General features: G+C 40.5%; 1 protein-coding gene across 1 annotated transcript; it reads left to right on the plus strand.

Annotated features, from left to right (window-relative positions):
* The first annotated feature begins 295 nt into the window (after positions 1-295).
* Positions 296-5,552, plus strand: LOC149545693 (disease resistance protein Roq1-like). The gene is made up of 5 exons (XM_089790772.1): positions 296-942; positions 1,058-2,192; positions 2,284-2,571; positions 2,691-4,782; positions 5,094-5,552. Exons 1-4 carry the CDS (start codon positions 455-457, stop codon positions 4,491-4,493), a joined length of 3,714 nt encoding a protein of 1,237 aa, XP_089646898.1. The 5' UTR covers positions 296-454; the 3' UTR covers positions 4,494-4,782; positions 5,094-5,552.
* Positions 5,553-13,776: the final 8,224 nt, after the last annotated feature.

Consider the following 13,776-nt stretch of genomic DNA (forward strand, 5'->3'; position numbering starts at 1 on the left):
ATATATCTTAAAAACAAAAAAGTAACATTTAACAAAATGTACCATAGTAATTTTAAAATAACAAATAGATTATTTAGATTACTTTATTAAATAATAAAATATTTTTTAATATTAATATGTCGATACAATTACTTGAAAGAATTCATAAACTGCAAAACTGAGTTTATTTGTTTTTTCATTATTTATACATTTTTATTTCCAAAAAGCGAGTCTTCTGGAAGAAAGACTCGGTCAAATCTCTCTTGCTTTCTGGAAAAGTAATCTGTATTCCCTTGTATCCGTTCTGGTAAAATACAGGCAGCGGCATTCGTCACTTTCCTCGAAAAAGGCTTCAGGGGCATCTATTTACACGGAGGCCCTGATTACCCCCATTCATTGCATTCTTCCTCATAACGTATCCATCGCTTCCCAGATTTGCTTAGATTTTCCTGTTTCAGCCCATCCTTAGACAGTTATGGCTTCTACAAGCTCATCTCATCAACAAAATGCTTTCTCTGGATTTGATGTGTTCATCAACCACAGAGGCCCCGATGTCAAACTCACTCTGGCTACTGATCTCTACAACTCTCTTAAGGAACGGAACATAAGGGCATTTCTCGATTCTGAGGAGAAAGAGCTTGGAGATTCGTTGACTTCGACTCTTGAGACTGCCATCCGCTCTGCTAAGGTGCACATTGCCATCTTTTCTAAAGGATATGCAGAGTCACCTTGCTGTTTGGCTCAGTTGCATCTCATGTTACAAAGTAAGGCTAAGATTATTCCTGTTTTTTATCAAGTGAAACCATGGACAGTGAAGCCCTGTGACCTCCGCTATATTGAAACAGGGGTATATAAAGATGCATTTCTTAAATACGAAACGAAGGGAAGATATACGGAGAAGATCAAAGAGTGGAAGGAGGCCCTTCAATCAGTTTCCTTTACTATAGGCTACGAATTTTCAGCGTAAATTTTCTGCCTATCTATAATTTACATGGCAAATCTATTTGAATAGTTTTTCTCTTGCAAAACTGGTTGACTAAAAAAATTCTCTCTCATAAAATTCCCTCTTCTCTTGCAGTTCCAGTGACTGCAAAGAAATAGTGTCCGCTGTGGAAAAGGAAGTAGAACGTATAATACATTTATTTGTCGCTAATCATCCAGTGGGACTTCATAAGCTTGTAAAAGATTTTGAGAGGAAATGTCTTGTTGATCTTGTTAAAGATTTTGATAACCAATGCCGAATGAACAGAGCAGGAAAACAAAAGGCTAATGTCGTTGGCATTTTCGGTATGGGCGGGGTTGGGAAGACAACTCTCACCAAAGAGTTGTTTAACCAGAAGCGATCGCAATACTCAAAAGCAAGTTTTCTGTTCGATGTTCGCGAAGCCTCTAACAGGTCTGAACTACCTGCTCTGCAAAGCAAACTCCTCCATGATCTCTTCGATGAAAAGGAACACAAATTTCGATGTCTGGAGGAAGGGACAGACTGTCTGAGGAATCGTTTGGAAAGGAGCGGCTCTCCGAGATTTCTAATTATTTTAGATGACATCGATCATGTAGAACAGTTAGATGCTCTATTACCGATGGATATATTAACTGGGTATGGTAATAGTCTGGTAATTGTTACAACCCGTGAAGTAGGGGTCCTTGTAACTGCAGAAATCGAGATTGCTTATCATCTGAAAGGATTAGATAGAAAAGATGGGAAAGAGTTATTTTGTTGGTATGCTTTTGGCCAACCCGATCCATGGAGCGGATTTGAAGATCTGGTCGAGGAATTTGTAAAAACGTGTGGAGGCCTACCCCTGTCTCTTCAAGTTCTGGGCCGGCATGTTAGTAAACCAGATCAGCAATATTGGAGGGAAGAATTGGAAAAAGCCAGAGAGACGCTGCCTGTAGATATAAAGAAGAGACTGAAGATAAGCATTGATTCATTAGACAATGAAGAGAAACAGGTTTTCATGGATGTAGCATGCTTTTTCATTGGCAAGAGAAAGACTATGGCTATGACCATATGGGAAGGGTCTGGATGGAGGTCTCACCATGCCCTAGAAACACTAAAAGATAAATGTCTTTTGGAGGAAGTTGAAATAACTGGGCTGGACAGATATGCTCTAAGAATGCATGACCACCTGAGGGACTTGGGAAGAGAAATGGCAAATGAGTTGAGCCATCCTCGTCGTCTGTGGCATCCCCAGCATCTTAAATCTCTGGTATTCTCGCCCTCCTCCAATTCTCTTAATGATATCTGAATTTCAAAATTTCTGCCGCCACACAAATGTAAGTTAAATTCTATGAATGCAGGAATTAAAGGGATTCCAAACAATCCTAGCTCAAACCAAAGATACTAGGTGCCTCCATGCGATTCGGGATGAATCCATGAGTTGTCGAATTACATACTTTATAGGGGAGCCGGAAGATGTCACCGATACTTCTTTGCTATGGCTTCAGCTTGACTACCCGGAACGGTCCACACTTGACTTGAATTCAGATGTAAACCGAAGCATTCCTTCGTGGATTCCTCTTCAAAACTTGCAGTATTTAAGAATCAACGGTGGGTGTTCCCAAAGGTTGTGGCAGAGCGATATGCAGGTAATTTTTCCAATAATTAATTCTGTATTAAGGGAATACTTAGATGTGCATTAGGTTATTATTATTTCTTGGCTATTGCGTAAGACGAAAGTTAAAAATAAATTTATTTTTATTACCAGGCGCCCTCCCATCTGAAAGAGCTCTACATTCATAATACCTTTCTGGAAGAGTTTCCAGATTTCTTAGGAATGTCAAATGATATGAAAAAGACAGTTTTATTTGCAAAGAAATTCCAGATGAACATTTCCTCCTTATTAGGATCTCTACGAATGAATCTCAGATGTTTAAATGTGATGGGCTCGGAAATAACCGGGAACCTCACTTCCTCAGATACTGCAGATTTAGTTATCTATGATTTTAAACTAGACGGGGAACTGGCTTTTAATAATGATGGACCGTCTAGAACAATAATGACGGGCCTCGAAAATTTAGAGATTAAAGGCTGTAATCTTGTAACAAAAAATTTAATTACTGGCCATTGTTGTCAAAGCCTTCAATCTCTCAAAATTTGTAGAATGGAAAATCTTGTTGAAACAGATTTGGCAAGTATAAAGACACTGAATTTCGTTGAGATCACTGACTGCAAAAAATTGAAAAGATTGTCACTAACATCTGATCTTTCGAAGCTTGTAGAGCTGAAGATTGATGAGTGTCCTGAACTTCAGGAGTTACCTTTTGTCCATTTGAGTTCCCTGGAAAGAATTTCAATTGAGAGTTGTAAAAAATTAAAAAACTTCTCAGAAATATGTAATGTTACAAAGCTTCTAGAGTTCAAAATAAGTGAAATAGATGAGCCTCAGGAGCTCTGTTTTGTGGGTCTAAGCCGTCTTAAAAGGATTCAAATTGAGAAATGCTCAAATTTGAAGAGATTGTCAGGGATCGCAGATCATATAAACCTGACAAATTTGTACATTAAAGAATGTCCCCAGCTTGAGGAGTTGCCGAGTTTTACCAGACTGAGCAGCTTGGAGGAAATTAAGACTGACTCTTGTGCTAAGCTGCAGAATATTACACTGCCAACAACACTCATCTATCTGTCTGTACGAAGGTGCGGAGATTTGGAGAGAGTTGCAGCAGCTGGTGATATTGAAGAGTGCCCTGAGCTGGTGGATTTGCCAAGTCTTTGCAGAGCAAGCTGCTTGAAAAATCTTGAGATCGACTCTTGTGACAAGTTGGAGAAAATTAGCCTGCCTATAACACTCAACAAATTATCTATATGGAGCTGCACAAATTTGGAGAGTGTTACAGCAGCTGGTGATCTTACAGAGCTTACAGAGTTGCATATTGGCAAGTGCCCTAAGCTGGTGGATTTGCCAAGTCTTTGCAGAGCAAGCTGCTTGAAAAATCTTAAGATCGACTCTTGGAACAAGTTGAAGAACATTAACCTGCCTATAACACTCAACGAATTATCTATACGGAGCTGCAGAAATTTGGAGAGTGTTGCAGCAGCTGGTGATCTTACAGAGCTTACACGGTTGAATGTTGACGAGTGCCCTGAGCTGGTGGATTTGTCAAGTCTTTACAGAGCAAGCTGCTTGAAAGATCTTACGATCAACTCTTGTAAAAAGTTGAACAACATTAGCCTGCCTACAAAACTCAACAATTTGTCTATACGGAGCTGCAAAAATTTGGACAGAGTTGCAGTAGATGGTGATATTGAAGAGTACCCTGAGCTGGTGGATTTGCCAAGTCTTTGCAGAGCAAGCTGCTTGAAAAATCTTGAGATCGACTCTTGTGACAAGTTGGAGAAAATTAGCCTGCCTATAACACTCAACAAATTATCTATATGGAGCTGCACAAATTTGGAGAGTGTTACAGCAGCTGGTGATCTTACAGAGCTTACAGAGTTGCATATTGGCAAGTGCCCTAAGCTGGTGGATTTGCACGAGTCTTTGCAGAGCAAGCTGCTTGAAAAATCTTAAGATCAACTCTTGTGACAAGTTGAAGAACATTAGCTGCCTATAACACTCAACGAATTATCTATACGAAGCTGCAGAAATTTGGAGAGAGTTGCAGCAGCTGGTGATCTTACAGAGCTTACACGGTTGAATGTTGACGAGTGCTCTGAGCTTACACGGTTGAAGTTTTGTAATTAACGGGTGTGAGAAGCTGCAAAGTATAGCAGGTATCGAAGAGTTGCATGCATCACTCTCAATGCAACTTTGTTATTGCAGCAATGCATTAACAAAGAATTTGATCTGTAAGTTGAAGGTAAAGATTTCAACCCTTCTTTCAAATATCATTTCTATTATCAATCTCTAAATATGCTATGAAATTATTGGTTGAGTCTTTTATCTTCGATAATTGACTACTATTCTACATATAAATTTCCGAATTATAACTCTATTTTTTTTATTACAAAACTTTGTCTCGTCATTAATTTTTTAATTTATATTTGCAGACCGATTTAAGACTTCTGCTATTATTCATATTATCCTAAGTTGTTTTGAACATGTCTGTGAAAGAAGAAAAATTTAACATGGATAAACTTAGAACTACGAATGTTTTGTCTTTTATTTCAGGGTGAGCTAAGTAGAGTGGTTATGATTGGAAGAGCAGTGGATGGAGCAGAATCAATTTTAAACCAAAATCTGTTTATAGAGGCTAATATTGGCATCGACGGAGTCACTGAAATTGGCACTAATCTCAGATGGTCAGAAGATTTGAGTGCAGTTATTAAATGCTTTCTAGTAGATGGTGACAGCTTTGATTCCGTACAGGATATATTTACTGAGTGTTACAATGACTATGTCCCTGTCCATTCGCCTGAAATGTGTCAAGGAGAATGGATAATTACAACGCTCAACCCACGATGGATGCTTAGAATGCTGGATAAAAGAATGAAGAAGGGATTTCGGATAGAGATAAAGAAGGGCGAACAGGGGAGAATTATTGATGTGCTACGCACAATTGTTGATAGGTTACATTATTCCTAAATTGTTTCCTTGTGAAAATTTAATGAATTTTTATTGATTATTGTATATTTTAAAGATGTTTTATAGACCTTAGAATTTTAATTATTAGTTCCTGCTGAAGGACGATTAATAGATTTTTTTATAGTCTTATTAATAATTAATTCAACCAATCAGGCTTGAAATTTTTTTAAACCTGTTACTTATTGTTTACAAATATTTTTCATATTTTAAAAATCTAGAAATAGTTAATTTAGTGTATATTTATTGGTTATTAATTAAAAAGATAAGAAGAATATTTCAATTTATTAGAAAAAAAATTAAAAATTATAATGAAAATCACATAGCAAGTAGCTTTTACTCTTAACATTTTAGAAATCTTTTTGGATAGTGCTTCTGGCTTTGTCATTCCTTGCCCCAAATCTTACATTTTCATGTTTTCAGCAAAATTTGGGGCTTTTGCAAAAGGATTTTAGTTTGTCAAACATTAGTATAGATGCACTTAACAACTTTTAGATATCAGGTATACCATGGGCTGCTCTTTACTAGGAGAACTACAGGTTAGCCTTAATATTTATTTGGAATTTCCTTTAAGATTTTATGTTATAATTTTAGTTGAAGGGCTTCCTATGCTCTAATTTTATGATAATGATTGCCTCAAATTTGAAAATGTGTAGTGTTTCTTTTTTTCAGAATTTCCTATAATTTGAAACCTCATTTGGGATCTCGATTTTCTTTTAAGATTATTTGTAGAAATCTTACTACATTAAAGTCTACTCTTGATATATTTGGTAGTTATCCATGGCTTTACCACCATACATGTTGGAACCCAAACAACTACAACAAAAATAAAGAGAATAAACCAATACCAATAGACATCCAAAAGGATCAAAACTCTGATGAAATGTTGTTTCAAATCAAAGTGCTTGGTCATGCTATGATGAACCAAATTCTTGGCCAATTTAATGTCACTAATGTTGTCACAAAAAATCATAGTAGGTTGAATTTGTACCTCTCCAATTTCTTCAAGAAGCTTTCTGAGCCATATAGCTTGTGTGTCTGATGAAGTGATTGCAATATATTTCGCTTCTGTAGAAGAAAGAGCAACCATGCTTTTCTTTTTTGAGCTCGATGTGATTAAACTAGAATCTAAGGAAAAATAATTACCAGATGTAGATTTTTGAACATCCAAACTACCTCCCAAATCTAAATCATTGAAGCCAACAAGCTCAAACTTATTAGAAGAATAGTGAATATTAATATGTAGAGTTCTTTTCACATATATCAAAATTCTCTTAGCTACCTTCATATGTTCCTCTAATGGATTTGACACATACCTTGAAACCAATGAAACTGAGTAAGCAATATGAGGTCTTGTGTGAGTTAAAAACATCAAACTTACAACAATGCTTCTATATGATGTCCCATCAACAATATCAGTACCATCATCTCTACACAATATAATTACATGAGCTATTGGAGTGGAAAGAGGTTTACAGTCAACCATTTCAAATTTCCTCAATATATTCTTTGCATACTTGGTTTGACAAATAAAAATCTGTTAAATTGTGGTGACTGATCAAGAAAGTACTTTACATACTTCATAAATAGTTGGGTTCGGGGCATCGGCCCGAAATTTTTTTTTTGGGAAGTAGCCGACATGGTAGCCGACATATTATGGCCGACATATGGCCAACATGTTATAACCCTAAAGAGGTTTAATACTTGTATAAAAAGGGCTTAGGGTTGGGTATTTTTTATGTGTGGTGATACGAAATTGGTTCTTGCGGCGGTATTGAGCTGTAAGGGATTACGGATTGTAATCAGGTTGTAATCACTGGATTGTAATAAGATCGGATTTGCTGTTTGGTGGACGTAGCCCAGGGATTGGGTGAACCACGTTAAATCTTGGTACCTTGTGTTCATTTCTTTGTGTTCTATTATTTTCTGTTATTGGTTATATTTGCATGTAGTTTTTTATTTCTATCCATGGTTTTATCCTTACAAAATCTCATCTTTACCTTGATAAACCTCCATGCTAAGAAAATACTTCATGACCTATAACTTTCATCTCAAACTCATTCATCATAGCAAATTTAAATTTCTCTTTCATCTTAGCATAACTACCCATATATGGGTAAGTGCACCAAGTTGTGGTGCCAAAAGGGGGGTATAAGTGGACACCTTTTTTCTAAAATCGGCAATTTCTGAACTTCAACAAGAATTTGAAGATAGTTCCACTCAAAATTTTAAGATATGACAACAATAAAAATAGTAGTCCTTTGAATCTAGTTTCTAAACTACTATTTTTTTTCAAAATGGTTTAGTTTTAGGTCCTCAAAAAAGGAAGCCACCAAAAGTGGTATTGTTTATTCAGAAAAAATATAATATAGTACAAAGTGTGGCCCTCCAAAAATTTTAACTTTTTTTTTTTGAAATTCTTTAATCGCTCTAGTCAAAAGTTACCTAACACTGTGTAGTTTATCCTAGATTTTTCGGGTAATTTTTATAATGTGTATTTTTTTTAATAAAATTTTTAATTGGACACATCCCAAAAACATGAAATATTTGTGTACTCCCCCTAGAAATGATTGACAACTAATCTAAAATGAATTTTTTTTTTCAAAGTATGTAGAATGGAGTCTAGTTTCTTAAAAACTAAGTTGTTGCCAAATTCGATGAACGAGCTAAAATCTATAGCCCAATTAGTACATGTTAGTTTTTGACAAAAAATGGACATACATTCAAAAGAAATTTTAGTTGAAAGGCTTGAAATAGTTCAAATAAAAAATAAATTATATGGTTATATAGCTAACACAGAGACCTACAATGTCATGTAACCTAATTTTATCGATGCTCAACATGAGGAAACTTGAAGGAGAGCACACAAGAAAAATCAATCATTTTTTGTATGTTTACAACAAAACACGTCTCAGACCAGTTTTAGAGACTTCAAACCTTTGGGTTAGATCCCCAAGGAAAAACCAAGCCTTAGGCTTGGTAGAATGCAAAGCTTTGAATAGCACGTGTGCACTATAGCGCGCACATGCTATTTAAAGCTTTTTTAAAATTTGGGTCTTAATAGCGCGTACACGCTTTAGTGGACGTGCACTATTAAGACCTAAATGTCAATAGAGAGGGAAGGAGAGAGGTAGAGAGGGTAGAGAATGAGAGAGATTAGAAGATGGGAAGAGAGTAGGAGGTGGGATAGAGAGGGAGGGAGAAATAGAGAGAGAAAGAGAGAGAGAGAGAGAGAGAGAGAGAGAGAGAGAGAGAGAGAGAGAGAGAGAGAGAGTAGGGGATGGGAGAGAAAGAGAGAGTAGGGAGATAGAGAGAGGGGGATGAGAGAGAGAGAGAGTAGGGGATGAGAGAGTAGGGGGTGGTAGAGAGAGAGTAGGGATGGGAGAGAGAGACTGTGAGAGAGAGTAGGGGGTGGCAGAGAGAGTAGGGGATGTGAGAGAGAGAGAGAGTAGGGGGGTGACAGAGAGAGTAGGGGATGGGAGAGAGAGAGAGAGAGAGAGAGAGAGAGAGAGAGAGTAGGGGAAGGGGGAGAGAGAGAGAGAAAGTAGAGAGGAGAGAGAGTGAGTGAGAGAGAGTAGGGGGTGGAAGAGAGAGAGAGTAGGGGATGGGAGGGAGAGGGAGAGAGAGAGAGAGAGAAAGAGAGAGAGAGAGAGAAGGGGGTAGGAGAGAGAGAGAGTAGGGAATGGGAGGGAGAGGAAGAGAGAGAGTAGAGGGTAGGAGAGAGAGAGTAGGGGATGGGGGGAGGGAGAGAGAGAGAGAGAGAGAAGGGGATGGGAGAGAGAGTGAGAGAGAGAAAGTAGGGGATGAGAGAGAGAGAGTAGGCAATGGGAGAGGGAGTGGGAGAGAGAGGGGATGGGAGATAGGGTGAAAGTGAGAGAGAGAGAGTCGGGGGTGGGAGAGAGAGAGAGAGTAGGGGATGGGAGAGAGAGTAGGGGGTGGGAGAATGAGAGAGAGAGAGAGTAGGGGATGAGGGAGAGAGAGTGTGAGAGAGTAGGTGGTGGGAGAGCGAGTGGGAGAGCAAGAGAGAGAGATAGAGAAAGGAGAGAGGGGATGGGAGTGTGTGTGTGTGTGTGTGTGTGTGTGTGTGTGTGTGTGAGAGAGGAGAGAGAGAGAGAGAGAGAGTAGGGGATGGGAGAGGGGAGAGAGAGAAAGTGTGTGTGTGAGAGAGAGAGTAGGGGGGTGGCAGAGAGAGAGTAGGGGATGGGAGAGAGAGTAAGAGTAGGGATGGGAGAGAGAGAGAGAGTAGAGAGGGAGAGAGAGAGAGTAGGCAGTGGGAGAGGAAGTGGGAGAAGGGGGGAGAGAGAGAGAGAGAGGGATGAGATTGTGTGAGAGAGAAAGGGATGGGAGATGAGAGAGAGGGGGGAATGGGAGTGTGTGTGTGTGTGAGAGAGAGAGAGAGTAGGGGATGGGAGAGAGGAGAGAGAGAGAGAGAGAGTAGGCAGTGGGAGAGGGAGTGGGAGAGGAAGAGAGGCGGGATGGGAGTGTGTGTAAGAGAGAGAGAGAGTAGGGGATGGGAGAGAGTATGAGAGTGTGAGAGAGAGAGTAGGGGGTGGTAGAGAGAGAGTAGGGGATGGGAGAGAGAGTGAGAGTAGGGGATGGGAGAGAGAGAGAGAGAGAGAGAGAGAGAAGTAGAGAGGGAGAGAGTGAAAGTGAGAGAGAGAGAGTGGGGGATGGAAGAGAGAGTGAGAGAGAGAGTAGGTGGTGGGAGAGGGAGAGCAAGTGAGAGAGAGTAGGTAGGTAAGAGAGAAAGAGCGAGAGAGAGAGTAGTGGATGGGAGAGAGACAGTGAGAGAGAGAGTAGGTAGTGGGAGAGGAAGTGGGAGAGGGGAGAGTGAGAGAGAGAGAGAGGGGGAGAGAGAGAGAGTAGGGAATGGGAGAGAGATTGAGAGAGAGAGAGAGAGAGAGAGAGAGAGAGACAGAGTAGGTAGTGGGAGAGGGAGTGGGATAGGGATAGATAAAGAGATAGTAGCCAGAGAGAGAGAGAGAGAGAGAGAGAGTGAGAGAGAGAGTAGGGCATGGCAGAAGAGAGAGAGCGAGAGGGAGAGTAGGGTATGTGAGAGGAGAGAGAGCGAGAGAGAGAGAGAGATTGGGAGATGGGAGAGGTCTAGACAATGAGAGAGAGTAGGCAGTGGGAGAGGGAGTGGGAGAGGGAGAGTGAGAGAGAGAGGAGGGGATGGGAGAGGAGAGAGAGTATCCCAAGAGAGAGAGAGAGAGAGAGAGAGAGTAGGTGGTGGGAGAAGGAGGGAGATAGAGAGATGGGGGGATGGGAGTGTGTGTAAGAGAGAGTAGGGGATGGGAGAGAGAGAGTGTGAGAGAGAGAAAGGGATGGGGAGAGAGAGTGAGAGAGAGAGTAGGCAGTGGGAGAGGGAGTGGGAGAGGGAGAGAGGGAAGAAGGAAGGTATGGGAGTGTGTGTAAGAGAGAAGAGTAGGGGATGGGGGAGAGAGAGTGTGTGTGTGTGATAGAGAGGGCAGGGGGTGGTAGAGAGAGAGTAAGAGTAGGGGATGGGGGAGAGAGAGAGAGAAAGAGTAGAGAGGGAGAGAGTGAGAGAGAGAGAGAGTAGGGGATGGGATAGAGATTGAGAGAGACAGTAGGTGGTGGGAGAGGGAGTGGGAGAGGGAGAGAAGGTGAGAGAGAGAGTAGGCAATGGGAGAGGGAGTGGGAGAGGGAGAGTGTTAGAGAGAGAGAGTAGGGGATAGGAGAGAGAGAGAGAGAGAGAAGTGTGTGAGAGAGAATAGGGAGTGGGGGAGGGTGTGGGAGAGGGAGATAGATAGATAGAGAGAGTAGCTCGAGAGAGAGAGAGAGTAGGGGATGGGAGAGGAAAGAGAGAGAGTAGGGGATGGGAGAGGAGAGAGAAAGAGAGAGTAGATTGAGAGAGAGAGATTAGGGGATGGGAGAGGTCCAGACAATGAGAGAGAGTAGGTAGTGGGTGAGGGAGTTGGAGAGGGAGAGAGAGAGAGAGAGAGAAGGGGATGGGAGAGGGGAGAGAGAGACAGTAGGTGGTGGGAGAGGGAGCGGGGGAGGGAGAGAAGGTGAGAGAGAGAGTAGGCAATGGGAGAGGGAGTGGGAGAGGGAGAGTGTTAGAGAGAGAGAGTAGGGGATAGGAGAGAGAGAGAGAGAGTGTGTGTGAGAGAGAATAGGGAGTGGGGGAGGGTGTGGGAGAGGGAGATAGATAGATAGAGAGAGTAGCTCGAGAGAGAGAGAGAGAGTAGGGGATGGGAGAGGAAAGAGAGAGAGTAGGGGATGGGAGAGGAGAGAGAAAGAGAGAGTAGCTTGAGAGAGAGAGATTAGGGGATGGGAGAGGTCCAGACAATGAGAGAGAGTAGGTAGTGGGTGAGGGATTTGGAGAGGGAGAGAGAGAGAGAGAGTAGGGGATGGGAGAGGGGAGAGAGAGAGAGAGAGAGTAGGCGGTGGGAGAGAGAGTGGGAGAGGGAGAGTGAGAGAGAGAGAGTAGGGGGATGGGGGAGAGAGTGAGAGAGAGTATGCAGTGGGAGAGGGAGTGGGAAAGGGGGAGAGAGAGAGAGAGAGAGAGAGAGAGAGAGAGAGAGAGAGAGAGAGAGGGGAGAGAGAGAGAGAGATAGAGAGAGAGAGAGAGAGTAGGGGATGGGAGAGAGAGAGAGAGAGAGAGAGAGAGTAGGGTGGTGGGAGAATGAGAGAGAGTAGGGGATGGGAGATAGAGTGAGAGAGAGAGAGTAAGCCATGGGAGAGGGAGAGCGAGAGAGCAGGGGATGGGAGAGAAAGTGAGAGAGTAGGTGTGGGAGAGGGAGAGCAAGAGAGGGAGAGAGACTAGGGGATCAGAGAGAGAGAGTAGGTGGTGGGAGAGGGAGATAGATAGAGAGAGAGAGAGTAGCCTGAGAGAGAGAGAGAGATAGAGTAGGGGATGGGAGAGGAGAGAGATTGAGAGACTAGGGGATGGGACAGGAGAGAGAGCAAGGGAGAGGAGAGAGAGAGTGAGAGGGAGTAGGGAGAGAGAGAGAGAGAGTAGGGGATGGGGGATGGTGAGATAGGGAGAGATTATTTTTCACATTGTGCATACACACTATATGAAAACACCAAAAAATGGTCATAATGAAAATTTGGGTCTCTACTAATCCATATTCTACTTTTTGTCTAATGTATATTCTGTTGTTCCAATAGAAAACATGGGTTTCATGATGTTGGAAGTTAGCAGACACTATTTGAAGGCTTTTTGAACATTCTTTCATTCTATTTGAAGCTAGTAAACACCAAATTCAATCATTGGATACACTATTTGAAGGCTTTTTAGATATTCTTTCTATAGAAAAGGTTAGTGTAGTCCTTTTTAAATGTTCTTTGTTATCATATAGAAAAAAATTTGATTATAATTTGACATGTTGTTTAATATATAGTGAATTCATTGAAATTTTTATGTTTGAATGAATTGTTATTTGGAAATGGTTAGAAATTTGACAAGTTGTTTAATATATATTGTCTATTCATTGAAATAATTGTAATTTGTATATGTATTTGAATGATTTGTAATTTACAAATTGTAAGTAATTTAGATGTTTGAATAATTTGACATATAGAAATCATCATCATGCCAAGGAAGAAACCAAAAACTCAAACAACAGAAGAGAGGAAGAGAGATTTGGCAATTAAAAGAGATAAAATGAAACTACTACGTAAACAAAGAAAATTGCAAAGAAATAATAAAGAATTGTCTTTTGAAGAGGAACATGAACCATAGATACAAAGAAATAAAGAGGAAGAATTGGAAAGACAAAGAGAACGAATGAGACTATTACGCTCACGAAGACAATTGAATTGTGAAGCTACACCATCTTTCAATGTTGGAGTCATATCATCATCTCATGTTGAAGAGACACTAATTTGTAGATCAAATGATGTACACACTCCATCATGTCATGTTGAAGGCACAACATCAACATATCAAGTAGGTGATATTCCATTTTTTTCATCTTATTGCCAGGGCACATCATCTTCGGTTCAAGGTATGCAAAGCACTGAACCTTATGTTGATGTTCAAAATGTTGAAGGAATGGAAGAGATTATAACACCTTCTAGAATTCATTTTAGAAGACCAAAATATTTGATTGATATTGATACTAATATTTTGAAATCAATGCCTGGCATGATCAGCAAGTGTATTTGTCAAAGAAAAGTTAATTGTATGTGGAGATTCTTCTTTGAAGAATTAAATATTATAGGTCAATGCCAATTATTTGTTGAAATGATGAGAAATTTGAAATTTAGACATATCATGAAGATTCTTGGGCTAAGAACAATGAAC

The sequence above is a fragment of the Cupressus sempervirens genome, chromosome 7, assembly GCF_028749045.1.
Source record: "Cupressus sempervirens isolate cs-2001-9-10 chromosome 7, ASM2874904v1, whole genome shotgun sequence".
Taxonomy (NCBI): Eukaryota; Viridiplantae; Streptophyta; class Pinopsida; order Cupressales; family Cupressaceae; genus Cupressus; species Cupressus sempervirens.

Coding starts and splice junctions, on each gene's coding strand:
- LOC149545693 (XM_089790772.1), top strand. CDS start 455: ATGGCTTCTACAAGCTCATCTCATCAACAAAATGCTTTCTCTGGATTT. Junction 943..1,057: donor ATAGGCTACGAATTTTCAGC/GTAAATTTTCTG, acceptor CTTCTCTTGCAG/TTCCAGTGACTGCAAAGAAA. Junction 2,572..2,690: donor TGTGGCAGAGCGATATGCAG/GTAATTTTTCCA, acceptor TTTTATTACCAG/GCGCCCTCCCATCTGAAAGA.